Source organism: Talpa europaea (assembly GCF_964194135.1).
Source record: "Talpa europaea genome assembly, chromosome: 5".
In the NCBI taxonomy this organism is placed as follows: domain Eukaryota; kingdom Metazoa; phylum Chordata; class Mammalia; order Eulipotyphla; family Talpidae; genus Talpa; species Talpa europaea.
Window position 1 is genome coordinate 43,919,240 of NC_140071.1, and position 21,339 is coordinate 43,940,578.

Sequence of the window (21,339 nt, forward strand, 5' to 3'; positions counted from 1 at the left end):
TCTTTTGCTGTGCAGAAGCTCTTTAAGTTGATGTAGTCCCAGCTGTTGATCTTTGCCTTCACTATCACTGCTTTGGGGCATGTGTCTGTAAAGATGTCTTTGATGTGCATATCACGTAGTGTTTCACCTATATTTTCTTCTATGTATTTTATGGTTTCAGGTCTTATGTCTAGTTCTTTAATCCATTTTGAGTTGATTTTTGTGTATGGTGTGAGGTAGTGGTCAAGCTTCATTCTTTTGCATGTAGCGACCCAGTTTTCCCAGCACCATTTATTGAACAAACTTTCTTTGCTCCAATGCATAGTCTTTGCTCCTTTGTCAAAGATTAGTTGACCATAAATCCATGAGTTTATTTCTCGATTTTCTATTCAATTCCATTGGTGTATCTGTTTTGATGATTATGGCTTTGTAGTATAGTTTGAAGTCTGGGAGTGTGATGCTTCCATTCCCTTCTTTTTTTTTTCAGGAGAGCTTTGGCTATTTGGGGTTTTTGGTGATTCCATATGAATTTCATCAATAATTGTTCTATTTCTTTGAAGAATGACATTGAAATTTTGATTGGAATAGCATTGAATCTGTATATTGCTTTTGGTAGGATGGCCATTTTAATAATGTTTATTCTTCCAATCCATGAGCAGGGGATGTCTTTTCATTTCTTTGTGTCTTCTTCTATTTCTTTTAACAGTGTTTTATAGTTTTCTTTATATAGGTCCTTTACCTCTTTTGTTAGATTTATTCCCAAGTGTTTGATTTTTTTGTTTCAATAAAAGGGATGGTTTTTTTTGATTTCTTCTTCTTCAGATTTATTGTTTGTGTATAGGAAGGCTACTGACTTTTGCATGTTGATTTTGTATCCTGCCACTTTACTGAACTGATTGATGAGTTGAATTAGTTTATCTGTGAAGTTTTTGGGGTTCTCTATGTATATTATCATATCGTCTGCAAATAGTGATAGTTTGCCTTCTTCTTTTCCTATTTGGATTCCTTGTATGTCTTTCTCTTGTCTTATTGCTCTGGCTAGGACTTCCAGTATTATATTGAAAAGCAGTGGTGAGAGTGGACATCCTTGTCTTATTCCAGATCTTAATGGAAATGCTTTCAGCTTTTCACCATTGAGAATGATACTGGCTGTTGGCTTGTCATAGATGGCCTTTATGATGTTGAGGTATGTTCCTTGTATCCCAAGAATTTCAAGGGCTTTTATCATGAATGGGTGTTGCACTTTGTCAAAAGCTTTCTCAGCATCTATTGATATTATCATATGGTTTTTATATTTCTTTTTGTTGATGTGTTGGATAACGTTGATTGATTTTCGGATGTTGAACCATCCTTGTGTCCCTGGTATGAATCCTACTTGGTCGTGGTGAATTATCTTATGGATACATTGTTGGATTCTGATAGCTAAAATTTTATTGAGGATTTTTGCATCAGTGTTCATTAGGGAGACTGGCCTGTAGTTTTCCTTTTTTGTGTTATCCTTATTTGGTTTTGGTATTAGTGTGATGTTGGCTTCATAGAACGTGTTTGGTATTGTCCCTTCCTTCTCAATTTTTTGGAAGAGTTTGTGAAGGATAGGCACCAATTCGTCTCTGAATCTTTGGTAGAATTCATTTGTAAATCCATCAGGTCCTGGGCTTTTGTTTTGGGGGAGGTTTTTGATTACCATTTCAATTTCGCTGCTGGTAATTGGTCTGTTTAGTGTTCTATTTCTTCTTTATCTAGCTTTGGGTGATTGTAGAGTTGTAGGAATTTGTCCATCTCCTCTAGATTGTTGAACTTGTTTCCATATAACTGTTCATTGTAGTTACTGATTATTCTTTTGATTTCTGCTGTGTCCGTTGTGATTTCTACTCTTTCATTTGTGATCCTGTTTATTTGTGCTTTCTCCCTTTTTTCCTTTGTGAGCCTGGCTAGGGGTTTGTCTATTTTATAGATTTTTTCGAAGAACCAGCTCTTGGTTTCATTGATCTTTTGGATTATTTTTTAGTTTCAATTTCATTTATTTTTGCTTTGGTTTTTATTATTTCTTTTCTTGTACTGATTTTGGGGGGGTTTTGTTGTTCTTTTTCTAGATCTTTGAGCTTCGAGATTAGGTTGTTTCTTTGAGTTCTTTCTTGTTTCTTGATGTGAGCCTCTATTGCTATATATTTTCCTCTTATTACTGCTTTTGCTGCATCCCATACATTTAGGAAATTGATGTCCTCATTGTCATTCAATTTAAAGAATTTTTTAATTTCTTCTTTGATCTCCTTAGTCCAGTGGTCTTCCAGTAGTGTGGTTTTCAATCTCCATGAAATAGGAGAGTTCCTTGACTTCTTTTTATGGTTTATTTCTAGTTTGATGCCTTCATGGTCAGAAAAGATGGTTGATATAATTTCAATCTTGGTGTATCTGTTGATGTTTGTCTTGTGTTCCAGTATGTGATCGAACCTGGAGAATGATCCATCTGAGCTTGAGAAAAATGTGTACTCCGTTTTTTTTTGGGTTTAGTGTTCTATAGATGTCTGTAAAGCCCAAGCGCTCTATGTCCTTATTTAGAGCTTTAGTGTCTTTACTTATTTTGTGTCTCATTGATCTATTCATTGCTGATAGTGGTGTGTTGAAGTCTCCCCATGTGGGAGTTTTTAAATCTTTTTTTTTAGATTTATTTATTTATTTATTTATTTATTTATTTATACAAGCACTGGGTACAGTCAGAAGCGCAGGAGGGGGCGAGAATTCACCAGAGCCAGAGCGGGGAACAGAACAGGCAGACTGATGAAATACACTGCTGAGGGGAGCAGTGGGCACGGCAGGAGAGGTATGCACACGATGTGGGACCCTCGCCGGCAGCCAGGGATCGAACCAGTGCTGCAGAGGCTGCAGGCAGTTTCGCAGTCCAGTGCTCAACAGCTGCACCACCAGAGGAGGCCTGAGTTTTTAAATCTTTATGTATCTATTGTTTATTTCTACAATGGAGATATTTTTTAAATTTAATAACAAGTAAGACAATCTACATTTTGATGAAAATAAAAATGAAAACATCCCAGAAAACCACTATGCCTTTAGCATACAGTATGTTTTAAAGAGCATGGGAAAAGGGTTAGAGGCAGGCTAGAACAAGAGGTCTCCTGGATTAAGCAATTTAGGATTAGGTATTATACGGGGGAGATTGCAATGGAGAAAAATCGATGGGCAAGGGAAAGAATCTGTGGCCATTAGGTCCATGACAAACCAAAAAGGTAAAGGCTCACAACAATCTATATAAACTCAGAGTGTATCTTAAATTAAGCACAATTCCTGTTTTCAGTATTATAAGAGGAAATATGTCCTGACAAATGATGTTCCTTCTCTCCCTACGCTAGGTCCAGAATTCAATGACAGGTATTTTCTCAAAATACACATCTAACAGATTACAATTCTTTAAATGTATATACTCAAAAACTGAAAAGAAGAATGACACATTAAACCACTCACCTCCATGGAAAGGCAAGTCTCTACGTGAGCTGATATTTCTGGATGTGACATCACGGTCCCATTTTTAATTTGAAAAGATGTTTTGCACATATAGCCATCAGAACAGTCCTGTGTTCCATCAGCAAAGAATACAAAGAAAATGCCAGTTATTTTCATAATCCATCATTCTGAAACACACAATTTTGCAAAGTTCCAAAATGAGTAATGAAAACAAGTATATTAAATGAGATTATATGGGTAAAGAAACTTATTCAAAATTCCCTGCACACTGCAGGTAATCAGTAAATAGTTTTAGTATTCTACATTCTTCTCTTAGATTATAGCTTCACCCTGTTTTTGCCCAAACAGTACATAGCACTGAAATCACTGAGCACATCCTTTTTTTCCCTTAATTTTTGCACATCACTTTTCATCACTCGTCCAAAACACAGAGAAGAATAGACTTTGAATAGAATTTTTACTCCCAATTGACTCGTACTCTTGACCTTCTCATTACCTCATGCCAAACAGAACCCTGTAAAAAAAAAAATTAAACTAGGTCTTATAGTCCTGCTTTTGTTAGCTAATAAGAATTCAAATTTATAGAAATATCTTGTCACATAATTAATATGGATTTTTATGCATATATAGAGAGGGAAATTTTATTCCTAGATTTTGCTACACATCTTGAAGCTGGAAGGGATCTTCCATTTCAATTTGTCGCTCAAGCAAAAATCTTCCTTAAAAAAAGTCCAGTGGGTTATTATGCAGTACCCCCTGAGCACTTCAGGAACCTGCACTTTTCCTCCTTATACCACCACCACCTCCATGGTGCACTGGTCATTGAAAAAGTTTTGTCTTATATTGCATCTGATTTGTTCTAGTTCTGTCTTCTGGAGCCTACCTCTTTTGCATAGTTGTTCTTCAAAGAACTGAAGTTATTGACCATCGTTTTCAAACATGCCTTGATTTCCAAGCTTCTCACTAGTTGGATTTTGCTTCTTTCCCTTTAAATTGCTTTTAAATACACTAATGAATGATGTTTATCTCATTGTGATCAATTCCATTTTCTAAGGCAAAACTTACTTGAACTTAATAACATCATGTATAAAAATGTAATAACTCCCAAGCACAAACATAGTAATTCAATGAATGATTATTGTCCTACCAAACTGTCACACTAACATTCACATTTTAACAGAATAAATAACAATTAAGGAGGAAATAGTCACTTGATCTGAGGTAGTAAGAAATAAAGAATAGCATTCCAACTGAAAAATTCATAATTCATTTAAAGAATTTCACCAATTCCAAAATCTAGGTATTTACTATAAAACAGAAAAAGTTGTATAGTGTTTGTGATGGATTTCATATTGAATATTTTTAAGAACTTGTGCCATGCCGACTGTGTAAGAGTATTTGATTTTCAGTAACTGTACTGTGCCTCCTTGCCCCAAAATTCATGGCCACCATGAACCTGCAGATATGACCTTATTTGGAAATAGAATCTGTGCTGAAGTAATCAAGTTAAGATGTGGTCATACTTCAAACTATACTACAAAGCCATAATCATCAAAACTGCATGGTATTGGAACAAGAACAGACATACAGACCAATGGAATCGAATAGAAAATCCAGAAATAAACCCACAGATTTATGGTCAACTAATCTTTGACAAAGGAGCAAAGACTATGCATTGGAGCAAAGAAAGTTTGTTCAATAAATGGTGCTGGGAAAACTGGGTCGCTACATGCAAAAGAATGAAGCTTGACCACTACCTCACACCATACACAAAAATCAACTCAAAATGGATTAAAGAACTTTACATAAGACCTGAAACCATAAAATATATAGAAGGAAATATAGGCGAAACACTACGTGATTTGCACATCAAAGACATCTTTACAGACACATCACCCAAAGCAGTGATAGTGAAGGCAAAGATCAACAGCTGGGACTACATCAAATTAAAGAGCTTCTGCACAGCAAAAGAGACAATAACCAAAACAAAGAGAAACCCCACCGACTGGGAGAACATTTTTGCACCCCACACTAATGATAAAGGACTGATCACAAAACTCTGCAAAGAGCTGATGAGACTCAACAACAACAAAGAAAATTATCCAGTCAAAAAATGGGCAGAAGAGCTAAAAAGAAACTTCTCTGAAGAGGAAATGCAAATGGCCAACAGGCATATGAAAAAATGTTCAACATCACTTGTCATCAGGGAAATGCAAATCAAAACTACCATGAGATACCATCTTACACCAGTGAGAATGGCACATATTAAAAAAACTAGCAACAACAAATGTTGGCGAGGGTGTGGAGAAAAAGGAACTCTTCTGCACTGTTGGTGGGAGTGCAAACTGGTCCAACCACTGTGGAGAGCTGTGTGGAGATTTATGGACCTACTAAACATAGAGCTTCCATATGATCCAGCAATTCCACTCCTAGGTATTTACCCAAAGGACACAGAAACATCAATTCCAAAGAACACCTGCACCCCTATGTTTATGGCAGCACTGTTTACAATAGCTAAGCTTTGGAAACAACCAAATGCCCAAAAATAGATGACTGGATCAAGAAGATGTGGTACATATATACCATGGAATATTACTCAGCATTCAAAAAAGATAAACACATGCAATTTGCAGCAACATGGATGGCGCTGGAAGGGATCCTGCTCAGCGAAATAAGCCAGAAAGAAAAAGAAAAATACCAATGGTCTCACTCATAGCAGGAATCTAGAAAACTTAAATAAGGGACCAGGAAAATGATTAACTATAAGAAAGTGAAAATCAAAATCAACAAAAAACTATGAACCAGAGACACTTTTAGGGGGGCCGGGGGCGGGAGGGGAGGGATTGGGGTCAGAATGGGGGGGGCTGCAATTGTATGGGGAATATAAAAATAAAATTTATTATTTATAAAAAAAATAAAATAAAATAACAGCTATCATTGTTAAAAAAATTTAAATGTTTAAATTTTATGATGTTAAAAGAAGCAAGTGAAATTTTAATGATGCATTTTAATTGAATCTAATGTATTTCAAGATAAAATCATTACAAAAATTAATAAAAAAAAAAAAAGATGTGGTCATACTGGAATAGGGCAAACTCTGAGTGCATTATGACATGTCCTTAAAAAAAGGAAAATTTGGCTACTGAGACACAGACACATAGGGGAGAAGGGCATAGGAAGACCAAGGCAGAGACCATAGTGATGCACCTACAGGTCAAAAATTGCCATAAAGTACCAGAAGCTATAAGATGAAAGGAAGGACGTTTTCCCTGGAGTCTTTGAAGGGAGCATGGCCCTACCAACACCTTAACTTCCAACCTCTACAACTGTAAGACAATAAATATTTATGTTTTAGGTCAACTAGTTTGTGGCACTTTGTTACACTTTTTCCTAGGGGAAGCCCTAGGAAACTAATACAGTGACGCTATTTTCTAGGAGATCTGGCAGCACCTTTACAATGCCTCCTAGTTGGCTAGGCTGACATCTCACCAGCAACTACACTGAAGTCCCACTGGCTGAATGTGATCAGAACCAGTTCTGATTTGTTGGACCCAATTCATTCCAATTCATTGATACCATGGTCACAGATTGTTAAATATCTTAAATATTATTACTGCTTGTAAGTAAACTATGAAATGCCCAATACAACCACCTTTTATTATTTCATTAAGTTTTTGCAATTGTAGATGGAATTATTGTTTGAAATTCTAGTTCTACATCCTTCAATCACAGAGCATACCCTTTAATAGAATTCTACCACTGAGATCTTTGTATTTAGACAATGAAAATGATTTTTAAACATTTAATACTAGCTTAAATTAAGAAAGATATATGTAGTGGCAGTTGTTGCTGCTTTTTACATCAAGTATCATTCTGCTTTCTTTTGGGACAATAGCCAAGTTTCCTCTAAGGAATCACTCCCTTCTCCCTAATAAGTGAGGATATGACCTCCCAGCTCCAGGATTGGTCAGAGAATTCTGAACTGGCCAATCAGGGCACCATTCCAGCTGGCATCAGAGACTTGAGAGGGCAAATGATTCAATCTAAGCCAATAAGATGAGATTCAGGACGTTGTTTAAATGAGGGGTGGGGGAGTTGTTCTCTTTTCTGCTGTATTTGAACCAGAAAGACAAAATGCTGTCAGTGTTGGCTTCCAGCATATAAATAAATGAAGTCTGAGAATGATGTCATTGCCAAGGAAAGCAAGGTCATGAAATGCAGAGACCAGATCCTGATTACACTATTTATACCGGCCATACCGGAAGCCAGTTCTAACCCCTTGAATTTTTTAACTACATGGCCCCAATAACGGGTTGGGTTTTTGTTATTTGCAACCAAAATAACCTTTGTATAAAAAGACATATATTGTGTTTTATTAGCCTGGAAGATTTTGTACTATATTGTATACAATTCTCATTATTATAGATAACCAATAGTTGAATATATAAAATATTTACCAAATATAATGAAACCATAGTGGCATGTGTTCGTGGAAAAAAAATACTGGAAGTCTGCAATTTAAAAGTGATCTAGTCTGCTCATTTTTTGATTGGGTTATTTATTATATTTTTTTGTTGAGTTGTATTAGTTCTTTGTAGATCTTGGCTATCAGGCCCCCTTGGCAGATGTAGATATGCAAATATTTTCTCACATTCAATAGGATGTCTTTTGGATACTTCTCCAAAGAAGACATACAAATGGCCACCAATAGGCACATAAAAGATACGCATCATCAATTATCATCAAGGAAATACCAATCAAAACCACAATGAGTTACCATCTCACACCTGTGAGAATGGCCCATATTAAAAAAATGCAGAAACAACAAGAGTTGACAAAAATGTAGAGAAAAATGAATTTTCATACACTGTTTGTGGAAATGTAGACTAGTCCAGAATCTATGGAAAACAATAGGGAGATTTCTCAAAATACTAAAAATAGATCTACCATTTGACCCAGAAATTCCACTCCTAGTTATCTACCCAAAGAATGCAAAACAATAATACGAAGGGACATATGCACTCCTATGCTCACTGAAGCACTATTTACAATAGCCAAGCTCTGGAAACAAGAAAGTGCTAAGAGATAGATGAGTGGATTAGGAAGATGTGGCATATATACACAATGGAATATTATTCTTTAGCTATTAAAAAAAGATAAACTCTTGTCATTTGCAACATCATAGATGGAACTGGAGCGGATTATGTTAAGTGAAATAAGTCAGAAGGAGTAGACAAATACTGGATGATGTCACTTATATGTGGAATATAGGGAAACAAAAGAAAGGGCCACATAAAATCAAACAAACAACAAACATTAGAAATCTGATTGTAGAACTCAGGCTACCAGCAGGTTAAGGGAGAAAGGAAAGAGCAAAGTTGGGAGGGGGCACATGGGACTATGGTAGAGAACTTTTGGTGCCTTGATGGTGGGTATGTTTTGGTAACCTGCACCTGCAGGGTGTGATCCTATATCTCTAAATCAATGCTGTAAACCAATGTTACTGCAATTTAAAAAAATAAGTACAAATAATCTATCAGTAGAGGGAAAAAAAAGCAAAAAATTCTTACGATATTCAAAGAACAATTAGAATTAAACTGTGCACTGAATATAATTTGTCAAGTGAGGGTAACTGTTTTATTCCATATTTTCTATATGTAAGCTCTGGCCATACCACTTTAAACCTATTAAGGGAAGCTTTATTTTTATAAAACTCTAATTACAATGCATAATACATCTCCTTTGACATCAAAAGAAGTTGAGCAAAATATTCCTCTGCGTTTATGTAATAAAATCTATATAACTATCTGGTCTGTTTTCCAATGAGTTAAGATGGAGAACTATGTCATTTTTAACACTGTACATAATTTAAGGGATTTCAATTTCTATTTTAGGTAATTTCTGAGACTGTTTATTAGTCTCCATAAGCAAGTGCACAAGGGTTTTTGATCATACTATATTTGGTCATGGTGATTTTCTTTTTCAGTATCAACCTCTTAATCTTTTCAAGATTAACCTTGAAAAATTAAATGTAGAAAAAGGACAGTTATAGCATCTTACTTCTCTTCAAATGTTTACTTCCATAGAAGCAGGGCTTTCACCTGTATTGTTTTAATTTCAGGGAGGAAAGTAAGTTTTTTCCTTTGCCGTTAATGGATGCCTTTGTAAAGAGGAGTAAACAAAATAGCATGAAAGCCTCCACCCTGAGCACTACAGTTGATATGGTTAAAATGATGTTTAACTCAACTCTCCCTCCCAACTATTCCAGCAGACACTCAACCCTAGGTTCCTACATTCCTTTAGTCCTTATGACGGCATACAATTTAACTCATTTTTCAGTTTTTGAACATGCATTACTTTTATTTCCACCAGTGGATCTTAAGTTCGGGCCCTAGACACCAGCCCTGAGCAGAAAGGCCTGGTAAGGGTCCCTAACTGTGGTATCCAGACTGAATTTTCACATAAAAACCTGATCCTGTGCAGCCTGCAAACACACTGTGCCAGCACAGGAGGAGGCAGAGACAAAGGGAACAAAGTTCAACCCTCTTGTTCTACAGATGAGAGTGAAGGACTGAAGTACTTTTAAGAGCTAATTAGGGGCAGGGCTGGAAGTGGACACAGGTCTCTTGACCCCAGTGTTGTTTCTACTACACTAAGTAAATTCTGCCAGAGAATAGAATCAGGGCAGAAACATGCTTACTGACTCTAAGAGATTGCTGTAAGGCAGTATTTTTGTGCTTTGAGTAACAAGCTCAAATCACTCAAGTGTGATCTGGGGACCAACAGCCTCCGTATTATCTGAGAGATTGTTAAACAGGCAGACTCTCAAGCTCTCCCTAACCTCCTGAATCAGAATCTGTATTTAACAGGATCCAGGGTGATTCATGTGTACATTCGGGAGTACTGAGGCAGCGTGCACTGCAATCCCTGAGTCAAAGGGATTGCAAACTGATTGCATTAAACAGTAGTTCGCAACCCTTGTTGTACATCAGAATCACCTAGGGAGTTTTCAAAATGCTGTTGTTGGTGTTCCACCTCAGACCAATAAAGCCAGAATCTTCCCAGTAGATGGTAATGCAGCAGCCATGGTTGAGAAGCTCTGCACTGAATTCACTGGAGTCCCTCCTTTGAATGTTGAAACCCAATCAAGCAAGTAATCTACAGAGAAAAGATCACGAACAACCACTACCTCAGGGAATACCAGAGCTCACTTGAAAGACTGCATCATGCTAAATAAAATCCCTACGCAGATGCTCCTCATGGAGCTGGTGTGCTGAGATTGCTTTTTAAGTTGTCCGTACTACCACCTCAAACTATTTTCCAGCAACATGCCCAACCTTGACCTGTCCTCTATTACTGCCATTAATCTCACAACTTCAAACTGTCACTGTCCCATGTTCAACTACACTTCAGTCACCAGGACTCCTTGCTGCCTAACGGCCACAAAGCAGCTTGCTTCACTCTGTCACTGCAGAAAAGAAACTAATAGGAAATGTCCAGGTGCTGCAGCCTGTTATACCACTAATAAAAGAGAGAACACTTCCTTGCAGTCAAAACTCTAAGTTATCTAAATAGAATGCCCTTCACTTTATGGCAAAATAAAGAATAAAGATATATATATATATATGAGAAAAATAATAATATAAATATGCTAGATGAAAACACTGGAGATCATATATGTATATAATCTATAGCTTCTTAAATATGGCAAAAACTCAGGAGTCACAGCAAAATTATTGATAAGTTCTACTACATGGAAAAAATTCTTAACTATAAAGTCAGAAGACAAATATAAAAATATGGGAGAAAAGATTCATAGCTCATAACAGAAAATGACTCATTTTATCAACATATAAATATAACTTTAATTTTCCCAAGTTAGTGATAGTTCCTGAAATCATTAAAAAGAGGACCAACAGCTCAATGGGAAAATGCACAAAGGGTATAAATAGTTATTTAAAGAGAAAATACCCATGGTTATTAATCAGATAAAAATATGTTCAATGCTACCCATAAGAAAAATGCAAGTTAAAACTATGTAAAATTATTTTTTATCTATCAGATCAGCAAAGATAAAAAAGTGTGAAATGCACTGTGTGGACAAAGATAGGGATATAGCAGGCAGGCATTCTCAGACATTGCTGGGGGCAGGGGAGTTTAAATTAGTATAATCTCCCTGGCAATAACTATCCAAATTAAAAATGAGGGGAAAAACTAGCACTACCTTTGATCCAGAAATGCTTCTTCAAGGAATTTCCTTACAGATATAGTTGCATGTGTAAGATATAGAAATCAGGCAATGATATGCATTAGAGCATTGTCTTAATAGCACAATACTGGAAATAATCTGAATGTCTTTCAGTGAAGATTGGTTAAATAAATGATGGCATAGTCACCAAATAGAATGCTATACATACATAAAAAATGACCAAGTTCCATAAATAATGATATGGAAAAAATAACAAAGTTAAATCATTAGTTAAAAAATTATAGAGCAGTATGAATATGTGTATGTTATGCTACCATTTGCTTACATATAAATGCATATGTTTATATAAATGCTGAATATATCTGGAAGGATACCCAAGACATTGATATCAGTGGTGACCTCTGAGGGTTTAGGTGAGGAGGGTGGGAAGGTTAAGAAGGAACCCTACATTTTAGTATAAAATGTTTGTGTACCTATAAATAAAAAATATTTCATGTCAAACAAATTCTTCATTGATTGCCCTTTGCAAATGGGATGCCTCTTGGCCATCCCATTGCTGCAACAAGTTCCAATTTTATTTTATTTTTATTTATTTTTTTTTAAAGAGGCACGTATTTTATTTATTTATTTGTTTGTTTGTTTGTTTATACAAGCACTGGGTACAGTCCGAAGCACGGGAGGGTGAGAGAATTCACCAGAGCCAGAGCGGGGAGCAGAGCAGGCAGAAGGAACGAAGTACACTGCTGAGGGGAGCAGCGGGCGGCAGGAGAGGTCTGCGCGCCATGTGGGACCCTCCTCCGGTGGCCGGGGAGCAGCCGGGGATTGAACCGGCGCCGCAGAGGCTGCGGGGAGCTTCGCAACCCAGCGCTCAACCACTGCACCACCACCAGGGAGGCACAAGTTCCAATTTTAAACTTCTAGGGAAAAAATGTGCTGGAGGCCTTACAGAACCCTAGAGAGACAACCGAATGACTACATATTGGATGGAGGTCTAAGGATTTCCTAACCAAACATGTCTGAGTCTGTTTTCTTATAAGCTGTCATGGGCTATGCCACCCAGAGAGCTTTCTTATGCCTTTAGGAATCCAGCTACCCAAATAATTACAGGGGTTCTGTTGCTGAATTTTAATAAACATTTAATAATCGTCTCTAGGAAAGCACTGCTGTATTTAAAAAGTGGATGGCAATTATCTAAAGACCTCGGCTCTACTTTGGAATAAAGTATTGCATATATAGGACTTAAACTCAAGTTCCCAGAATAAAAAGACTTGGCAGGTCCATAGAGAAGGAACGAAGACAAGGGTAAGTTTCTAGGTCACTGTGCATTAATCAAACAACAGGACCTTCAGGGTCAAAGAGATCCTGAAGAACAGGACAAACCGAGGCCACAGATCTCAAGTGATTGTTCTGTTTCCCTGGAGGAGATCAAACCAATACAACCAGTAAGTACATACCCCTAAACTGATTAATCTTGAGGGAAAAAAAAGTAAGAAACTGCTGCTGAAAAGCAAAGCTTACCCTCAGTAAGTCAGACATTAAACTAGTGTCTACTTTTTGGAGTCAAAGTCAGATAGTATAAGTAATTAAGGATTTGGAGCTCCACTGGGACACAATTCTGAGTATGTTAATGTTTCCTCATGCCCATCCTCAATATCAATCAATCTCACTAACTCTGGTTTCAATTTCTACTCTTATTATCCCTTGTAAATGCATGTGTGGATCCTGGTAGCTATAAGTCAACGTCAAGAGTTATCAGGTTTATTCAAGGAATTGACAGATGACTGGCTGGACTTTGACTCACTTAGACAAAAATTCAAAAGACCAAAAATTCAAGAAAACAAAATCTCAAAAATAAAAGTAAGGTTATACAATATGTTTCACCTTTGAAAAAAACCTTTGTATGCCTATAATTTCCCCCAGGTCTTACAGCATTTGGGGTTTGATTAAATATGATATATCCATTAATTAAAATGTCTATCAATGCTGTAGAATTTTCTGGGGGAAAAGGCTAAAGATACATAATAGTTCCAGCTGAGGAAGCTTGGCTTAGTCCTCTGGGAAAGAACTAAACCTACATGTGTTCCATCTGATGAAACTGACACCCCTTGTACAATACAACTCATGATGACAGCTTTTATCTAATATGCAAATGTCCACTGAGCACATTTTTTCCCTATCTGGGATTAAAACAACATCACCATTGATCTTTGACCAGAGTTTCTCTTATTCTGCTCAGTTTAAAAAAGCTTTCTTAGTATGGTCATGGCATGAAACTAAAAGAGAATCTGTAGGATTTTGACTTGAAATGGTCTCTTCCCAGGAGCAGTGCATCAGATATACACAGCCTTCTATCACAATAAAATTCTGCAGTGAATCTTATTTACATTAGCATACTCATTACATACTTTTATTAGGTTTAAATCTCTAATCAGCCCATAAAAGGTACAAAGAATGAGCTGCAGTTACCAAACACTCTAAATTTTCTAAATCTTGATGATGTAAAAATAATAATATAATTAATTTAAAATCAGGCGAAATAGAAAGGAATGTGAAAATTCATGAAAGAACACGAAATCACTCATCTTTCATAATAGAAATGATCAATTATTGTATAATGATGAGAAATCAGGCAGTAAAATATATTGTTTAAAATTTACAGGAATAGGGGCTCCCTGGTGGCTCAAGGGGTTAAGCACCACACTATGAAGCAATCCACAGCCTCTGCAATATGAGTTCTATCCCCAGCCAGCCAGGAAGCAAACCACATGGCGCAGCAGACCACTCCTGTCTCCCCTGCTGCTCCCCTCAGCTGTGTATTTCAGTCAGTCTGCCTGTTCTGTTCCCCACTGTCTCTGGTGAGTCCTCTCACCCCCTGCAACTCTGGCCTATACCCCAGCTCTTCTGCATAAATAAATAAATCTTTAAAAAAAATTTTTAAAAGTTATAGAATAACCACAAGAATAACTTAGGAGTTCTCTTCTTCAACAGTAGTTCTGTTAAACAAATGTAAATCATCCATACAATGGAAGATTCCATAGATATTAGAAAGATAGCAACAGTTTTATATATGCTGGCAAAGGAAGGTGGTCATGTTGTGATGTTAAGTAGAAAAAGTGAGTTACAGAATAACAACTCCATCTATGTAAATATTGATGACTTACAAATGTATGCACATATATTCATATGATGTAGAAAATAAATTACAGAATTGAGTCAGAGGAGAAGGAAATATTTCATCTATATTTTATATATAAATGTATCATCAAAATTTTTACAATGATCATGTATTGTTTTTCTTTGTAAAAGAATAAATAAAAGAAAAAAGTAAAATAAAAACCCAACTAATAACAGAAAAAGTAATATTGTGCTAAGAAGTAAGGAAAAGTTTATTGATGCTTCCTTCCCCACTCTTTGCAATCAGTATAATTCTAAAAACCATGAAATGTTCTTGTCTACAAAGTGAATTTTTGTTTTCTCTCCTTTTTGAACTAATCCTCTAGTTTGTAAACCAAAACAAGGCAATTACTTCTTTCCTAGGTCACTATCAAATTATAGCATACCTTCATTTTGTTTTTTAAGTGGACATTGTTTTTTGCCACTTAGGATTTCAATTTTCAATCCCATTCAGTAAACACATGCTGAGAACTCCAGCACTGTGCTGCTCTGCATAACATCTCAGTTCTTACAATATTCCTGCTCCCTTTTCTTGTCAGACCTCCCCAGTTCCTCTTATTTCTCCCTCCAGCAGAAGAACACACCAGTTTCTCATTTCCTGAATGAAAGTCAAAGCACAGCAGGAACAATGACCCCCAGGAATAAGGAGCAGAAGAAAATCAGTTACTTGTCAGGAGAGAGAAAAGAAGGTTGGCAGGACCGACCTGGTGACGTTTCTCAGAGGGCAAACACACAAGCGTGTGCTTACATGTACACACACGGTCTGCTTATTTCACACAAGTTTTTAAATGGTTAGAGATTGAATAATGCTAAATTCCTTCTATCCCTTGGAGCCAAAACATCTAAAAATTAAAATACACTGTTCCATTTTCCATATTAACACTTTCAACCTACAGCCCTATAATGTTAGGTTTTATTATTAAACATTTTCTGGGATTGCATTCTCATTTCCTTCTTTTGCTTTTTAAGAATGTTTTGTTTTTAGGATTTCCAACTTGCCCATTTTAAGTTTCCAATTTTCAACTCAAAGATGTGCAACCTCCATGTGTGCCTTCATACTTTTACTATATTAAACAATTTGGTTTTGCCTCCCAGACATTCCTACTTATTTGTGGCCAAAGAATGGCCAACAGTGCTATAAATGAAGGGAGGGAAGGTGGGGGTTGGGGGGGTGGAGCAGGGAGGGCTGTTGTAGAAAAATAATTTTTTTCTCTTCCTATTTCTATTTCCTATTTAAATTCGTAGAGATTTTATCATATCTTGTTTGCTCTAGTTGAAATGTGCTCAAAGGTTTATCATTGCTTTTCCAATATTGGAGATGAAATATAGATGGCCTGATTTTTAATCTTCTAAACTTCTGGATTTAACAATACTCCAAATCATATTTCTTTCATAAATAAATAATTTCTTCTTAAAACATTACATGTTATATGAGTATTACACAAGAGAATTAAGAATATTAAAATAATTTTGTATTTCACTAAATTGAAAGTAGTGATTTGTTGATGGTAGAAAATTAACAGGATGGCAAGTTGTCACTTTGATTTCAAAGTACTATCCAGGCAATAAAATAATGGGTTAATTTCCCTAGTTTTCAGTGGCACAAAGGGTGCCTGAGCTGAAGCAGGTAACTCAGAGGAGGATCCTGCCATGAGGGTGGGAAGAAGGAAAGAGGAGGTGAGAAGGCATCGCTGCTGTGGGTGCCACAGAAAGTAGCACACACTGGATTAGAAGAAATTGTCAGCAGGGCCATGCACTCTTTCGACTTTGGGGAGAAAATCCTTGTCTCTTCCTAGATTCTGAGGTGGGGGGGGTTGCCAACTTACAGACACACCTATCCAATCTTTGCCTTTGTCTTCATGCACTTTTTCTACTATGTATCTATGCATTCAAATTTTTCTCTTCTAAGTACACCATCATTAGGACCAGTACGTTTTACCTTATCTTGATTACATCTACAACAATGATCTCCAAATAAAGTCACATCCAGAGATTCTGGGTAGACATGAGTTTTGTGGAACTCCATTCAACCCAGTACAAGTTGGGAGCCAAGGGAAAAAGGCAGTCACAGCTCCTCCATCTAATACAGGTAGCTTGCCCAGATAGTTGAGTCAGTGGACTTGGCTTCAGAAACTGTTCCAGTCTGAGGATACCAGAGCAGATTCTCATGGTTGTATTGGAAACCAAAAGCACTCTGACTAAGCATGGGACTGAACATGCTGACAGCTTTAAAATAAAGCTGCACAGTAGGGCCGTCACTGCTTTTTTGTTCATGGAGCCAAGGTAAAGTGAGATAAAAGACTTTACTGGGATCTATTTGCCAAAAGAGCACTGAATATCAACTACCTGGATCAATAACCATTCACATGGCAAAATCACACTGTCAGCAGAGATAAGGAAAGGGGAAAAAGCAGAGAGGGAGGATGTTATCCACTCAGCCTCTTTCATTAATGTAACAAAAGTTTCTTGACATATTTCCCAGAATGAGTCACAATCTCTGCCCTCATAGTCATTTCCATTCCAAGCCTATGCATGTTTAAAGCTCTTATACTGAATTCCCTCTCCTTCTATATTTTCCATCAGACCTCCTGCTTCCCATAGCTTGATATTAGCAAGTCTTAAAAGAAGGAAATCGGTTGCCTTCGCTTCAAGGCAGGAACTGTGTCAAGCTGGGCCCCACAATGCAATAGCAGAAGGAGCAGAAGCACACCACCTCACCTCACCCCACACTACAAGTCTTAGGGAGTTTTTCTTTAATACCTCTTCTTCACTTCTAGGAGTTAATCATGTTCCCCCATTGCTCTGTTCCCCATCTTAGGTTTGGAAACATACCTGATGCTCATATACATCCAATAATGTCTGTACCTAAAATTTATGTTTATTAAATTTACATTTCATATAATGTAATGTATGGGGGGGGAGAGGGAGAGGCACTGGTATCCTTCAAGAATTTTCATATTCTTCTAAATATGTCTTTGGTCCTATAGACCAAATAGAATAATAGAAAGAAGATTTACTACCATCACTCCCCCATCTTAAAAAAAACAAACTAAAAACAATTTTTAAAAAGATATACAAAATCAGGGTTTTGGCCACAGGTATTGGGCACAGACAGTGTAGGACAGTAACCTCTGAGAGGAGTAAAAAACAAGGTAAGTTCTATAAGGGTCCAGACTCACAGTCTAAAGAAAGTTCTTGTAAAAGAAAAGATAAAGTGGTAGACAGTTTCATTGTTTGTTTAAGTAGTCTAGAAGAGTTAACAGAAACAGTAATAAAAATAGAAGAATTTCAGAGAGTATCCAAGAAAAAGATCAACATACAAAAATAAAAAACTTTATAACAGTAGCAATAATCAATTAAAAATTATAAAGATAAAATACACCATTCCCAGTATGAACAAATATTGCCAACTATCCAGGAAAATACCTATTATTATGTCAAGAAAACTCCACAATTTTACTGTAGAATATGAAAAAAGTTCCAAGAAGTTTTTGATGGAACTTTTAAGTGATTCTAAAATTTATCTAAAACGGAGTAATTTTTTTAAAAAGAACCATAAAAGGTAGGGTTACCAGATATCATAATCAACAAAAGAGCAGGAGTAATAATTAAAATATTTGTTATTGTGGAAGTGAAGAAAAATGGATTGGGAACTAAAATATAGTATCTAGAAATAGACTTAGTTATATATGATAAGAGAATTTTGGATCATAGAAGAATGGATGAGTCAATAACCAAAATGATGAGTCAATTGGCTCGCAATTAAATAAACTATGTTACCACATCACACAATCTCCAAAATAAATTTCAGATGGATTAAAGCTCTAAATATAAAAACAATAAAGTTATAGAGAATATTTTCATATTTTGAAATGGGAAAAGACTACCTCAACAAAACACCAACCCAGAAACCATGAAGCAAGAGACTGGCAGATTATTAAAACTTAAAACCCCCTAGATGACAAATGATACTATTAACAAAGTTACAAGAAAAGTAACAGATTGGGGGAAAAAACATTTGTAATACATATTGGAAACAAAGATATTAATAATATGTAAGTTCTTCCTACAAAGTCAATATTGCAAAGATAAATAACCCTACAATAAAACAAAAAACAAAAACAAGAAATTCCTAGAAGAAATGGCAATGACCAGTAAGATGATGAAGATATGTTTTAATCGTATAATGAGGAAAATGCAAATGAAGACATATCATTTTTTAATCTTTTAGAATGAAAAATTTTAAAGATCATTAAAATACCATTTTATAGAGAATATGAGAAAACAGGCACATTCATGAACTTTTTCCTAGGTGTGTAAAATTGGTACAGTTTGAAATTTGTCCATGTCCTCATTCTATATTCATTCTTTCAATAAATATTATTAACAACTATTTTATGCAATTTATTGTATTAGGCTCTAGGGATATAGCAGTGAATGTAACAGTCAAAAGTTCTTGCCCTTGGGGCCTCTCTGATGGTGCAAGGGGTTAAGACACAGCCTATGAAGCCATCTGCAGCCACTGCATCACAAGTTCATTCCCTGCCCAGGGAGCTACCCACATGGCATAGCAGACCTCTCCTGACTCACCCTACTGCTCCCTGCAGCAGTATATTTCAGTCTGCCTGTTCTGTTCCCCACTCTGTCTCTGGTGAATCCTCTCACCCCCCACACCCCTGGCCTGTACCCTAGTTCCTGCATGCATAAATAAATAAATCTTTAAAAAAATAGTTTTTGCCCTTACCAAGCTTACATTCTAGAGGGCAGCATGAAGAGTGCAAAAGGTAGCAAATCACTAAATATTTAGAGTAGGTAGTTTTCAGTGCCATAAAAATAAATAAATTGAGGTAAGGGGAAGTGAAAGTGATAGGGTTAGGGAGATGTTATTTTACACAGGATGAACAGAGAGGAGGAACTTGCTGCTAAGGTGAGCAATGATCTGAAAGTAGTAAGGGACTAGATGACAAAGCAAGACATCTGGGCATAGGAAATGGCAAGACCCCAGGATGGGGACAGCAAGGATATCATCATGGCTGGAGCTGAGTGGAGGAGCAGGAGGTGATAGAAGATAAGAGGAAAGGAAACCAGAAACCATTTAGGTCTTGGAGATCAGGGTCAAAGTTTTGGACTTTATTTTTTTTTTTAAGATTTATTTATTTATTTATACAAGCACTGGGTACAGTCAGAAGCATAGGAGGGTAAGAGAATTCACAAGAGCCAGAGTGGGGAACAGAACAGGCAGACTGATGAAATACACTGCTGAGGGGAGCAGCGGGCACGGCAGGAGAGGTCTGCACGCCATGTGGGACCCTCGCCGGTGGCCGGGGATCGAACCGGCGCTGCAGAGTCTGTGGCAGCTTCGCAGCCTAGCGCTCAACCGCTGCGCCACCAGGGGAGGCCCAAAGTTTTGGACTTTAAAACTGGAAAATCAATGAAGAATTTTTTTGAGCAACAGAGTTATATGACTGAACTTATATTTTTAAACAATTAGCTCCTTTTTAGAGTTCTAGAGACCAGATTCTATGGGTATTAATTAGGATGCTATATAAGCCACAATATATATAATATATATATATTATAAATTGTAGAGAAATATATAACATATAGCAAAATGATGGCAGCCTGGACAAAAGTGGTACAGTACAGGTAGTGACAAATTGTTGATGATGGATAGATTCTGAAGATGGGGTTATTAGGATTTAACAATGGATTAAGCATGGGATGTAAGGGAAAGAGAAAAGTCAAGGTTTTTGTCCCGAGCAACTGGAAGTTACTATTTACTGCGATAAGGAAAACTGGAGTGGAAGCAGGTTGGGGAAAGAGGGGAAAGATTTAATAAATAATAAGTCAAATTTTCAATACCTAGGAAACATCCAAATGGAATATCAACTAAGTTGCAAGATATAAAAGTTTGTGTTCAGGGTGGGGGGGAAGAGGGTGATAGGCACTGAAATTCAAGCATCATTAATGTATTGACAGTCAGGGAACTAGGGAAGATCCCTTGGAGAGTGAGTTTAATTGGAGCTTGAGCACCAGGCTCATCAGTGTTTAGCTGTAGGGAGATGAGGAGGAATCAGCAGAGGAAGCCAAGAAGGAACAGTCTAGAGACTTCCACCTTGAGAAACTGAGAGGTTAGTGTCCAAAACATCACAAAAATTGTATTTGAAGCAGTGCCAATTGTGCCAATTTTTGTAGTACCTTATAAAGTGAGCATACTCTCTCTTTCAGTAATTCTAGTTTGAACTACCTATTCTAGAGAAATATATAAATGCATACAAAAATTGCTTTACATGAATATTTATTAAAATATCATCCATTACAGCAAACTAATGCTCGTTGCTAGAGGACTAATTAAATTATGTTGCATTTAAGTAAGGAAACAGAATGTAACAATTCAAAAAATCTTGCAGTGGTAACTGATATGGAATGACCTCTGAATATTAAAGTTAAAAAACTACTTGAAGAATAATCATAGGGGATGATTGATGCCAAATATATGT

At 36.6% G+C, this 21,339-nt stretch overlaps 1 protein-coding gene across 4 annotated transcripts in view; it reads right to left on the minus strand.

Moving 5' to 3' along the window:
• Positions 1–21,339, minus strand: part of ATG10 (autophagy related 10) — a gene marked incomplete at both ends in the record, with an annotated part of 191,628 nt that overhangs the window by 142,082 nt on the left and 28,207 nt on the right. For 2 of the 4 annotated variants that reach the window (XM_084233264.1, XM_084233262.1), the window contains one exon: positions 3,457–3,564. The exons of the other annotated variants lie outside the window; for them this stretch is intronic. In XM_084233264.1, the coding sequence (XP_084089390.1) occupies positions 3,457–3,564 (108 nt within the window). The remainder of the gene's footprint in view (positions 1–3,456; positions 3,565–21,339) is intronic. 4 annotated transcript variants of the gene reach the window in all.